This window comes from Bos javanicus, chromosome 20 (genome assembly GCF_032452875.1).
Source record: "Bos javanicus breed banteng chromosome 20, ARS-OSU_banteng_1.0, whole genome shotgun sequence".
In the NCBI taxonomy this organism is placed as follows: domain Eukaryota; kingdom Metazoa; phylum Chordata; class Mammalia; order Artiodactyla; family Bovidae; genus Bos; species Bos javanicus.
Window position 1 is genome coordinate 31,717,676 of NC_083887.1, and position 13,833 is coordinate 31,731,508.

The 13,833-nt window shown below is 38.9% G+C and overlaps 1 protein-coding gene and 1 long non-coding RNA gene across 6 annotated transcripts in view; one reads left to right on the forward strand and one right to left on the reverse strand.

Annotated features, from left to right (window-relative positions):
* The window catches only part of CCDC152 (coiled-coil domain containing 152), a 40,995-nt gene extending 30,388 nt beyond the window's left edge, over positions 1-10,607 (reverse strand). The window contains exons 1-3 of one of the 5 annotated variants that reach the window (XM_061393621.1): positions 10,518-10,607; positions 5,774-5,867; positions 3,972-4,077 (exon numbers count right to left, since the gene is read on the reverse strand). In XM_061393621.1, the coding sequence (XP_061249605.1) occupies positions 3,972-4,077; positions 5,774-5,860 (193 nt within the window). In that variant the 5' untranslated portion in view covers positions 5,861-5,867; positions 10,518-10,607. Of the gene's footprint in view, positions 1-3,971; positions 4,078-5,773; positions 5,868-10,304; positions 10,428-10,467 lie in introns of those variants that run through there. The other 4 variants (XM_061393622.1, XM_061393619.1, XM_061393620.1 and 1 more) reach the window with 4 other exon arrangements.
* The window catches only part of LOC133233634 (uncharacterized), a 171,385-nt gene that overhangs the window by 26,181 nt on the left and 131,371 nt on the right, over positions 1-13,833 (forward strand). The gene's annotated exons all lie outside the window — the stretch shown is intronic.

Genomic DNA, 13,833 nt, shown 5'->3' on the forward strand with positions numbered 1-13,833 from the left:
ACTTTATTATTCAGAAAAGTTTTAGATGTATAGATGGGCTTCCCAGGTGGTGCTAATCTGCCTGCCAATGCAGGAGTCATAAGAGATGCTGGTTTGATCCCTGGGTTGGGAAGATCCTTTGGAGTATGAAACGGCAATCTGCTCCAGTATTCTTGCCTGGAAAATCCCATGGACAGAGGAGCTTAGCGGGCTACAGCCCATAGGGTTGCAAAGAGTCGGGCACGACTGAGCACAGATGTACAGAAAACTTGGGAAGATGCTACAGAGAGTTGTGAAATATCCTAAGCTAAGTTTCCCCTATTATTAATATCTTACTTTAGTACAGTATGTTTGTTACAATTAATGAACCAATGTTGATACATTATTATTAACTAAAATCTATATTTTACTTGGGCTTCCCAGATGGTACAGGTGGTAAAGAAACTGCCTGCCAATGGTCAGGAAGATCCCCTGGAGAAGGAAATGGTAACCTACTCCAGCATTCTTGCCTGGAGACTCTTTATGACAGAGGAGTCTGGTGGGCTGCAGTCTATAGGGTTGCACAGAGTCAGACACGACTGAAGCGACTTAGCACACATGCATACTTTACTCTGATTTTCTTAATTTTTACCTAATATCCTTTCTCTATTCTCTGATTCCATCCACAATACCACATTACATTTAGTTGTCATGTCTTCTTCAGGTCCCCTTTGCTGTGACAGTTTCTCAGAGCTTTCTTGTTTTTGATGCACTTAAGTTTTTCAAACTACTGGCCAGGTCTTTTGTAGATATCCCTCTATGTGAATATGATGCTTATCTCATGATGAGATGAGGTTAAAGGGAGAAAAAACATAGAAGTAAAGTGCCATTTTCATCACATCATAGCACAGGTACCTACTATCAACATGACATCAAGCTGACCTTGATTTCGTGCCTTAAGTTGTGTACGTCAGATTTCCCCACTATATAATTACTCTTTATCAACCCCTTTTCCATTCAGTATATGTTTCACTATAGGACTGGAAAAGGTCAGTTTTCATTCCAATCCCAAAGAAAGGCAATGCCAAAGAATGCTCCAACTACCACACAATCGCACTCATCTCACACGCTAGTAAAGTAATGCTCAAAATTCTCCAAGCCAGGCTTCAGCAATATGTGAACCGTGAACTTCCTGATGTTCAAGCTGGTTTTAGAAAAGGCAGAGGAACCAGAGATCAAATTGCCAACATCCGCTGGATCATGGAAAAAGCAAGACAGTTCCAGAAAAACATCTATTTCTGCTTTATTGACTAAGCCAAAGCCTTTGACTGTGTGGATCACAATAAACTGTGGAAAATTCTGAAAGAGATGGGAATACCAGACCACCTGATCTGCCTCTTGAGAAATTTGTATGCAGGTCAGGAAGCAACAGTTACAACTGGACATGGAGTTCCAAATAGGAAAAGGAGTTCGTCAAGGCTGTATATTGTCACCGTTTATTTAACTTATATGCAGAGTACATTATGAGAAACGCTGGACTGGAAGAAACACAAGCTGGACTCAAGATTGCTGGGAGAAATATCAATAACCTCAGATAGGCAGATGACACCACCCTTATCGCAGAAAGTGAAGAGGAACTAAAAAGCCTCTTGATGAAAGTGAAAGTGGAGAGTGAAAAAGTTGGCTTAAAGCTCAACGTTCAAAAAACGAAGATCATGGCATCCGGTCCCACCACTTCATGGGAAATAGATGGGGAAACAGTGAAACAGTGTCAGACTTTATTTTTCTGGGCTCCAAAATCACTGCAGATGGTGACTGCAGCCATGAAATTAAAAGATGCTTACTCCTTGGAAGGAAGGTTATGACCAACCTAGATAGCATATTGAAAAGCAGAGACATTACTTTGCCAACAAAGGTTTGTCTAGTCAAGGCTATGGTTTTTCCTGTGGTCATGTATGGATGTGAGAGTTGGACTGTGAAGAAGGCTGGGCACCGAAGAATTGATGCTTTTGAACTGTGGTGTTGGAGAAGACTCTTGAGAGTCCTTTGGACTGCAAGGAGATCCAACCAGTCCATTCTAAAGGAGATCAGCCCTGGGATTTCTTTGGAAGGAATGATGCTAAAGCTGAAACTCCAATACTTTGGCCACCTCACGCAGAGAGTTGACTCATTGGAAAAGACTCTGATGCTGGGAGGGATTGGGGTCAGGAGGAGAAGGGGACGACAGAGGATGAGATGGCTGGATGGCGTCACTGACTCGATGGACGTGAGTCTGAGTGAACTCTGGGAGTTGGTGATGGACAGGGAGGCCTGGCGTGCTGCGATTCATGGGGTCGCAAAGAATTGGACATGACTGAGCGACTTATCTGATCTGATCTGATAGTGAAAAAAATCATTGTACACAGCCCACACCTGATGAGTGCCGTGTTATATTTCCTTGAGGCCAAGTCATTTACATAAGCTATTTGGAATTCTGCAGAGATTTATCTCTTCACCCCATATATTTATTTATTCATTTATTTTTATGAATATGTACTCATGGATATACCTGGGGTTTTAATCTAATACTATTTTATTTTGTTGCTCAAATTGTTTCAGCTTTGGTCATTGAGTACTTTTTCACTTGAGTCCTGTATCTTTGACATACCCCATTATTATGCAGTTTTTTCCTTTTTGAGTACTTTATTTCCTGGTACTACAAGATGCTTTCGACTTATATATTTCTTGCCCCCGTCTTAGAATCAGCCATTTCTTCAAGAAGTCCTGGTTCCTTTTGTAATAAGATAGTATTAGAAACTTGGTGCTAGTTTTGCTTGTTGCTATGGATTATGTACCCTCTCAGTTGACATAACAAGGAAGTGTAGGTATACGGCTTCTTTTTTTCTTTTCCTGATGCCCAGCACTTTATTAGTAAGGAGGCTTGGTCCACGAAAGGGGAGGCTGGGATGGACAGGACTAACATTCATCTAGGGGGATTTTCCTGGTCATCAGGTGGTTTCTCCATGCAGGTTTAGAGGAAATATGGATGAAACCCACACAGAGTGTATCACTGTGACTGGCAAACAGCAGAAGTAGGAGGGGAGCCCTAGGCATAGCTGGGTTCCTAGGACAGCAGTGTTTCCATGTTGGGCACAGATGCACCTTCCGGGAACTTCTCCAAGTTCCAGGCAACATGGCTGCAGCACACAGAGATCAAGTGATGAGCTTGGAATCTGTTGAAAACAGTGGTTGTCAGGGGGCCAGGGCAAGGCCTTCCACAGGAAGGTGCAGAGCAGATGCATCTGCGTGCCACTCACCATACACTTCTGGAAAAGTCTCTGAACTTGAGGGAACTCAGGCTCTCTTTGTACCTAGCGTTCTCCTGATGCCAGGAATGAGTTGCATGGGAAGACCAGCACTACCAGGCCTGGGGAGAAGTTGTCAGGTAGCTTGTTCAACTGAGTGTAGTCCCAGACCTTTGTGCTGCAGAGCAATGCCACTTTCTCAACGAGTAGCACCATGCCAGGCTGGGTGCCCAGGCTTCCACGCTCCCTGAGGGCTAACGGGTGCACAGAGAAGGGGCAGAGTAGACACAAGAAGGGATGGTGGCAGCTGGGAGCTGAGCAGAGCACGTGGCATGGATGTCTGAGAAGCGAGTGGGACTAGGACAGCATCTTTCTAACACTAAAATTTTTGACCCATCTGAAGTTTCTTCTGGTGTAACTGTGAGGCAGGAATTCAACTGTACTTCTTCCATGTGTTTGAAGGCCTGGACTGAGCCTTGGATTTGTCATTTCTTAGCTGACTGGATGCAGATAGATCACCCTCCTTTGTTTATATTTCTTCATTATCAAAGTGGAATAATAACATCAGTCCTATCTATATAGTCTTTCAGGGCTATATTAAGGACAAAATGAAATGATAATCTGAAAAGTTCTATGTGAATTAAAAATATTTTACAAATGTAAAATTACTGTTATAGCAAAAAGCACACTCATTATAATGATTGTTTCTACAGGTAGCAAAGAACTAACCTTGTTTCATTGCGACCTCTTTTGTTTGCATTACTCTTAATAAACAGTTAGCTTTTTCCAACTGCATATCCAGGATATTGTTCTTCCCACTGGATTCTATCATTTTCTATAGAAGAAACAGAATACATTTTATTACCAAATCAATGCCGCTATTTTGATTTTTTTTTAACCTAAGAATATGAAAGTATAAACCATTTAATACCTGAAAGTCTAATAATTAAGTTTGGCACACATTTTTAAATAAGTCAATTTCCTAATTTATCTTTAAAGAGTAACATAATAAAAAGTTAGAATAGGTGAATAGTTATAAAAAGTAAAAATATGACCTAATTTGAACTCCCTTCTTTCCAACTATTCAACCTCCACTCCTAAAACTAACCATTCCTTATAAATATTTCCAAAATATTTTATGACTAAACAACTATAGGAAAGGGTCACATTATACTCTGTTCTGCACCTTGGATTTTCCACTTAGTACTGCTTTCTCAGAGATGATGGCATATAAGCATGTAAAAGTCTTACCTCATTCTTTTTAACAGCTGCATTGAGTTTCATTCATGAATTTAATTTATTTAAATAGTTCCCTATTGAGGAAAATTTGTGCTGTTCCCATTTTTTGCTATTACAGTCAATGAATAAATATTCTCAAACATATATCTTTGTGAATAATGTAATAACTGCCATGTACCCTTCAAACACCTTCAAAAATCATCAACTCATAACCTATCCTGTATAATCTGTACTTCTACCCATTCTCTATTCTCATTGCTTCTGAATTTATCTCAAAGCAACTCCTTGACACTATATTATTTCATTGATAAATATTATCATTTACATGCTTCTCTAAGAGATGACTCAAAAGTACAATCACAATACCATTATGACATTAAAAAAGAACAATATTTCTAATTTAAAATATCTAAGAATATGAGAGATAATCCCAAGTTAAGCTCCAAATGCTTTGTACCAGTTCTTCTCCCACCAAAGTGTTATTTCTTTCTCTCTCCTCTCTTACTTTGGTCAGAATCACTTGGTTAAAAAAACACAAGTCCATTGTTGGAAAAAAGCTCATTATATGAAAATACCCATCATCATGAAAATTTTTTTAAGAGGGCAATACTACATTGTACAGAGGAAAAGAAGGAATAGAGAAGGATGATAAGAAAAAGAGAGAAAATAGAGGTAGGGATTATTCTTCCTCCTATTCCTATTTCACAAATCCACTTCCCAAATCTGATTTATCCACTTACATTTCTCAACAGATATTCCTACTCCTCTCCCAGGCAGAGGAGACAAAAAGCCTAGTATATACTTGGGGATATGGTCTGACATATAATTTGTGTAGAGTTTGGGAGGGGGACTTCAAACAGGTCTGCTTTTAGGCAAAAGAGAAAAGGGAACAGATAGAACAGGAAAGACTAAAAAGGAAATTAGTCATAAGAGTAAGAGATTGAAGATTGAATCTACTTCAATCCTTACTAAACCATTCTTGAGTTTATGGGCATCCAGGGTATATACATATGTATTTCCCCTTTAACTTTAGCAAAAGTATATCAATTGTTTGCTCCCTTGCCCCCAAAACATTTTGATACTAGTATTAATGAGTTACAACCACATACATTCTAAATACAGATTTTAAAAATGAGAGAGAAGGGGCTTAAAAAATACATTTCCATTATTTTTATCTTGCTTCTTTTTATATATATATATATATATTTTTTTTTTTTTTCCTAACTCCCTCCGTTGACAAAATCTGTTACACTTTCCCTTATATTCTACAATTGTTGGATATCTTTACATACCTTTTCTATCTGTGAAAAGTCATTTATAAGTTTGTCAAGATTCACACTGCTAATCTTTTTCATACATCCTTCGCTGTTTTGATTCATATCTAAACTAGTGAAGAGTAGATAGTGTTAAAACAAACAAACAAAATACAAAGCACTATAATAATGATAATAGTTCAAATACTAAAGTTCCTGTATTCCACTCATAGAGCACATACTTGAGCTCCATTGCACTCAAGAGAATTTTTATTATACCCCTATTATTAACAACGATCAAATGAATTAAGGCTTCTCTACTCTTCTACACAGCCACTCCAGCCAAGTTTTCTCTAAACAAATCTATAATTAGTGCAATGATATATGCATATGTAGAAATTATTTGTCCCTATTACACAAAAATTATGTCACCATTCATCACTCAGCTCTTTGCCATCAATATGACTGCATTTAAAATCTGATGCATTACTAAGTCTGATACATGGCTTTTAAATATAGCTACTCATTTCCAGTATTCTTGCCTGGAGAATTCCATGGACAGAGAAGCCTGGCATGCTACAGTCCACGGGGTTGCAAAGAGTTGGACACGACTGACTGACACTTGTATTTGTATGTATTCTCAATTTAAAGTGTTTAAAATATTTAACTATCATGCCACAAATAATTTTTGCAGAATTTCTTGGTAGTCTGCTTGTTGCTAGGAATTGAATTATGTCTCCTTCAAAATTTGCATGTTGAAGCTCTAAATCCAACTGTGACTATATTTGGATATAGAATATTTAGGAGAATATTAAAGTTGAATGAAATCATAAAGGTGTGGCCCTAATCTGATAAGACTGTGGCCTCATAAGAAGAGGAAGAGAGTGATTTTGTTCTCTCTCCACACATTCACACTGAGGACAGGCCCTGTGAGCACACAGTGAGGTGGTGGCTCTCTGAAACCCAAGGAGAGAGTCTTCACGAGGATCAACACTGATGTCACCTTAATTTTGGACTTCTCAGCTTCCAGAACTATGAGAAAATAAATTTCTGTTGTTTAAGCCACTGAGCCTGTAGTATTTTGTTATAGCAGCAGCCTGAGTAGACATATACAATTAATTTTCTTATTTTTTTTGGCTGGCAACCTGTTTGGTAAATAATGAACATAAGGAAATTAATATGCTTAAAGCAAGCACTAAGTATTTCTATTCTTTTATTTTACATAAGAGTACTTTGGGGTATAACCAACTAACTGCTGAAGTTAAGAATAAGAGTTCCAGTTTCAGTTCTATGGAATCAGTCATAAGACATTCTGCAGAATTCCAGAGGTAAGCTCATCTAGTTAGGATGGAAACTGACTTTTGCAAAACAGCAAGTATTTACATATGAGGGTGTGAGAATAGCTAGAAGAATCACGATTAAAACAATCTAAATGTATGAGATACTTGTCTTTAGACTTTTCCCTAGCAAACACGAAGGAGAAAATAAAAATGTGACATTTCAGTATTCTAGATTGAGGACAGTTCAGTTCAGTCGCTCAGTCGTGTCTGAGTCTTTGCGACCCCATGAATTGGCCTCCCTGTCCATCACCAACTCCCGGAGTTCACTCAAACCCATTGAGTTTGGTGATGCCACCCAGCCATCTCATCTTCTGTCATCCCCTTCTCCTTCTGCCCCAAATCCCTCCCAGCATCAGGGTCTTTTCCAATGAGTCAACTCTTTGCCTGAGGTGGCCAAAGTATGGGAGTTTCAGCTTTAGCATCATTCCTTCCAAAGAACACCCAGGACTGATCTCCTTCAGAATGGACTTTTGTTGGATTTCCTTGAAGTCCAAGGGACTCTCAAGAGTCTTCTCCAACACCACAGTTCAAAAGCATCAATTCTTCGGCACTCAGCTTTCTTCCCAGTCCAATTTTCACATCCATACATGACCACTGGAAAAACCATAGCCTTGACTAGACGGACCTTTGTTGGCAAAGTAATGTCTCTGCTTTTCAATATGCTATCTAGGTTGGTCATAACTTTCCTTCCAAGGAGTAAGTGTCTTTTAATTTCATGCAATTACCATCTGCAGTGATTTTGGAGCCCAAAAAAATAAAGTCAGCCACTGTTTCCACTGTTTCCCCATCTATTTCCCATGAAGTGATGGGACCGGATGCCATGATCTTCGTTTTCTGAACGTTGAGCTTTAAGCCAACTTTTTCACTCTCCTCTTTCACTTTCATCAAGAGGCTTTTGAGTTCCTCTTCACTTTCTGCCATAAGGGTGGTGTCATCTGCATATCTGAGGTTATTGATATTTCTCCAGCAATCTTCATTCCAGCTTGTGCTTCTTCCAGCCCAGCATTTCTCATGATGTCCTCTGCATAGAAGTTAAATAAGCAGCCTTGACGAACTCCTTATCCTATTTGGAACCAGTCTGTTGTTCCATGTCCAGTTGTAACTGTTGCTTCCTGACATGCATATAAGTTTCTCAAGAGGCAGGTCAGGTGGTCTGGTATTCCCATCTTTTTCAGAATTTTCCACAGTTTATTGTGATCCACACAGTCAAAGGCTTTGGCATAGTCCATAAAGCAGAAATAGATGTTTTTCTGGAACTCTCTTCCTTTTTCCATGATCCAGCTGATGTTGGCAATTTGATTTCTGGTTCCAACAGGGCATGTGTAAATGCCTGGTGTGTGACAGTGGCAGTGATAAGTAGTCCAAAGTAAAAGGTAAGTAAAATTCCTAAAGTAATTACTCAAAGTAATTTTGGGGACATATTGTTTAAAATGAGGTACTCCAAAACATAGACATTGTTTGACAATTTGTTACTTTATAAAGAAACCCCATTTCCTTCCTCTTTTTATTTTATACTGCATTAACAACTATTAGTGGTTTTAAGTTTGAATTTTAGCTGTGTATTTTCAGTTTACTGAATTATTATCCTCTGTATCACACATAGTAGTAAAATTCTAAAATAGTTAAAACTTGTTCCTTAAGACAGAAGACTAACTGTAATAGCATCCCATGATGCTATTAAAATATTTAAATGCAGTAAAATTCCTTTGGGGGCAAAATTTAGAAATCATCACAATATATATTTTTGTTTAATTTATAGGATAATCTGAAGTAATGATGAAAAATCTTTCCTCATAACTTTTTTCCTTAATTTCTAACTTAAAATTTTTTTTTTATTGAAGTACAGATGATTTACAATGTTGAGTCATGCTCTGCTATGCAACAAAGTGACTCAGTTATGTACATATATTCTTTTCCATTATGGTTTATCACAGGATATTGAATATAGTTTCCTGTGCTATACAATAGAACTTTGTTCTTTGTCTTTTCTACATATAACAGTTTGCATCTGCTAATCCCAAACTCCTAGTCTTTCTCTCCCCTACCCTCCTCCCTCTTGGCAAACACAAGTCTGTTCTCTATGCCTACAAGTCTGTTTCTTTTTTGTAGATAGGTTCATTTATGCCATATTTTAGATTCCACATACAAGTGATACTGTATGGTATTTCTATTTCTCCTTCTGACTTATTTCACTTAGTATTATACTTGCTAGTTGCATCCATGTTGCTGCAAATGGCATTAGTTCATTCTTTTTTATGGCCGAGTAGTATTTCATTGTGCATATGTACCACATCTTCTTTATCTATTCATCTATTGATAGACATTTAAGTTGTTTGCATCTTTTGGCTATTGTGAATGGTGTTGCTATGAACATAGGGGTTCACAGCATGTATCTGAATTACAGTTTTGTCTGGGTATATGCCCAGGAGTGGGACTGCTAGATCATATAGTAACTCTACTTTTAGTTTTCTGAGGAAGCTCCACACTGTTTTCCATAGTTGCTGTAGGAATTTACATTCCTACAAAGAGTGTAGGAGAGTTCCCTTTTCTCCACAACCTCTTCAGCATTTGTTACTTGTAGACTTTTAAATGATGGCCATTCTGACCAGTGTGACTTGGTACCTCATTATAGCTTTGACCTACATCTTTTCATGTGTCTACCGGCCATCTGTATGTCTTCTCTGTAGTTCCTATCTTCTCTGTAGTTCCTAACATTTTAAATAAATAAAAGGTTTTACTACAGCTTTGTCTCAGAATCTGGCTCCTGAACTAAGTTTGTTTTACTTGAGCTTGATTTCTCCCAACTCTTTCCTCCTAATGAGAGCCTTGAGGTGCTTTTCCTCATAAAATCATCACTAATATTACACTGGCTAGCAACACATGCTATCACTTTTGTCACACTGGCCAAGCCATCTGATTGCTTCTAGATGTCTTCATTACCTCTCCTCCAATGCAGGAGGGACAAGAGCAAGATCTCTTCAGTTGGTACGGTCTTCTCACCCGGTGAACTAGGTCACAGGCTGCTGATTCAGTGATTGGCAAATTCTTGCTGAGAAGCCGGGACTGACTCCTGACCTCTACAACCCCAAATTCAACCACCCCCACAGTGGGCGGCAGCCCCATTTCCTTCTTGCCCTCGCCCCCACCCTGCTCAGGCCGGCCCTCCGCACCCCAGGATAGGTTTGTGTTATCTCCCCAACCCCCCTCTTCACCATACTGCGTGAATTCACCCTCAGTCCTGAGGCCTAGGGCTCCAGGTTTCCTCTCCCATTCTGGTGTCCCTAGGAGCTCAACTCTACAGCACGACAAAAGTCCCCTGGGGTGGGAGAGGTGGCTGGGTCAAACTTCTGTCTCAAACCAGGATAGTGTTAAGAAGTGCTAAGTAAAGAATACCTGTGGAAAAGGAAATTTCGAATTCGCGGAGGAAAAGCCTGGAGCGTTACCTGTTGTCGCTCGCGGTTTCCACAGCCTCCCCACGCACAGCTTCTTCCTGGTACTGGTCCGGCCCTAACTGTTGTCCCCTGCTCAGGAAGCGTGTTCCCCCAACAATGGGCCCGCCCTTCTTCTAGTCCCCACTGAGCCTGCCCTTAGGGCCCCACCTCCAGCCTTACCTCCTTGGGCTTCTTAGGTATTTTCATGTAGATACTAGAATACGATTCAACACGTAGTGACTATCAGATCAATAATTATTTTCTGAGCAAATAATAAATCACATTGGATTAAGTTGTGATTAATGAGTCACCACTACTGAATAAATAGTAATCCATGTTTATTCTAATAACATAAACTAGGCAATGGCACCCCACTCCAGTACTCTTGCCTGGCAAATCCCATGGATGGAGGAGTCTGGTAGGCTGCAGTCCATGGGGTCGCTAAGAGTCGGACACGACTGAGCGACTTCACTTTCACTTTTCACTTTCATGCATTGGAGAAGGAAATGGCAACCCACTCCAGTGTTCTTGCCTGGAGAATCCCAGGGATGGGGGAGCCTGGTGGGCTGCCGTCTATGGGGTCGCACAGAGTCAGACACGACTGAAGCGACTTAGCAGCAGCAGCAGCAGGCTTATAAAAGTACCAGACACTGTGCTAGGTGATGGAGATGAAATCATGGATATAATACAGTCTGTGCAGTCTGGAGTCAGTTAATGGATATGATCTCCCTTCTACAGAGTTTTTGTCTTAGTAGCTCAGTGTTTAATGGCATGGGTTTTAGTGGATCCAAGCCCCAACTCTTCTATTTACCAAGGGGGTGATCAGTGAGCAGATTCTAAATTATACCTGCTTCAGTCTCTTTGTAAAAACAGACATTAGTTAATGCCTACTTTATGGGCTTTCTTGCCATCTATGGGGTCGCACAGAGTAGGACGACTAAAGTGACTTAGCAGCAGCTCATAAAGAAACTGCCCATCCCTGACTTGGGAAGATCGTCTGGAGAAGGTAATGGTTACCTGCTCCAGTATTCTTGTCTGGAGAATTCCATGGACAGAGGAGCCTGGTGGGAGACAGCCCATGGGGTTGCAGAGTTGGACAGGACTGAATGAGTAACACTGCAGGCTAAGGCCTACTTTATAGAGCTGTTGTAATGTTTAAATGAAATGATGTACTTTAAAAGTGTTTAATGTACTTCGTGCCAAAGGTTAAGTGTTAAAAGTATTAATTATTATAATTAAAAAAATTGATAACCATTTGAAAGTGTATCCACTGCCATCTTTTCCCTGTCTACTTTTTTTTTTTTTTTTGAGTGGGAGAGGGAAGATTTATTAATTTGATTTTTCTATGAACAAAATTGGCAAGCAGAAAAATGTAAAGTGTAACAGGATAAATAATACATTATTATCTGAAAGGTATTATAGCATGGTGGCAACAGAACTAGATCAAAGTGGGAAATATGTGGGTGGTGGGGGGGAACCTCTTCATGCTGCTGACCAGTTGGTAATCTTGGAAAGATTGGGATTCCCAAGTCTTTTTTTTTTTCACTTTGAAATAAGGAAAGTGGACTAAATAACAGATAAAATTTTAAGATTTTAAATTTGTCTTATGATAAAACATAGCTCATCAAAATGTTTTGAAAATGTTATCTTTTCATGTTCTTTACTGTATTGATTTCACAAAATTCACATACACAAACACACACATAGTTTAATTTTTAGAGATCTTACAAGAGATGAAACTTCTGACTATCCAAGAGGCTTTCTTTGACATTAGTAACAACACAAAGGGATATTGAAAATGGCCTTTTGAATTGATGATTCAAAATAATTGTTGTTTTGTTAGTCACTCAATTGTGTTTGACTCTTTGCACCAGGCTCCTCAGTTCATGGGGTTCTTCAGGCAAAAATACTGGAGTGGGTTGGCATTTCCTTCTCCAGGGGATCTTCTGGACCCAGAGATCAAACCCAGGTCTCCTGTATTGCATGCAGATTCTTTACCACTGAGCCATGAAGGAATCCAATTCAAAATAATAAGTATGCAAATAATGTTCTGTGTTACTTATATTATTTATTGAGATGAACCCACTTCAAGACCCTCCTAAAATGTTATCTTCTCCATGAGGCATTCAGTGATTTTATCAATCATCAGTGACTTACTTTTCCTTGTTCTATGCTTTTATTACTTTTTTCCCATTACTTTGGATCATACTGGCCTTCCTTGGTATTTGTTAGGGCTGTTTGAATTGATATCTTATCTTTCCTGCTGCACTGTCTGCTCCTTGGAGAAAGAAACTCTGTGTTTGTGTGTGTATAATATTATATGTATGTATTTCTGTATTGTGCCAGCATAGTTAGAATAAATAGAAGAACCAACATGTCAGAAACAAATCATGAAAACCTGGCTTGATTCTTCTAGTTTGAAATGAGTCACAAGCTTCTCTTCCAGTTTGTATATGTTAGCATTTTTTTTTTTTTTTGGAAAAAAATCCTGGTGAGTTAAAAATATATCTGTCGATGAGAAACTATATGAACTGCCCATGATTTCATTTAAAAAGGAAGTGCCTTTCACGGTTGTATTCATCAATACCATCTGACTGAGAAACAGAAAGGACTCATTGAACATTTGCTCAGAAACTGCCTGGAAAACCATGAGAGAAATAACTTACATTATTATAAATGGTAACAAAGGGAGTAGAAAGAAACTAATGTTTGAATCTATTAAAAAGTGCCTTGATTTGGAAAATAAATGCAACTGAAGAAAATTGGAAGTTACCAATTAATGTATGTAAGGATCTTAAGATGAATGATACATTGATGTTTTTCTTGTAATAGACAACTTCATTTATTAATCCATTTTAAAATATTTAAGTTCTTTCAAGATATCAGCTACTAAGAGTCTAGGTGCTAGGGAGAGCAAGACAAATAAGACATTCTCCTTCTGCTTCAGAGCTTATAGTTTCATAAGACAGCCTTTTTAAGATCATCAGCACTAACCCATCTATTTGTTAAAAACAAAACAAAACATGTTGAGCACCAACCATGTTTGGGGATCTATGAGAACACTAGGAATAAACAAAACAGACATGGTTCCTGACCCCAGGGGACTTCCAGTGTAGAGAGGAAAATAGATAATCAACAAGTAAAGAGAAGAAGTGAAGTCGCTCAGTCGTGTCCAACTCTTTGCGACCCCATGGACTGTAGCCTACAATGCTCCTCTGTCCATGGGATTATCCAGGCAAGAGTACTGGAGTGGGTTGCCATTTCCTTCAACAAGTAAATAAATGATAAATAAAAATTATAATAAGTGGAAGGAAAGAAACACAAATCC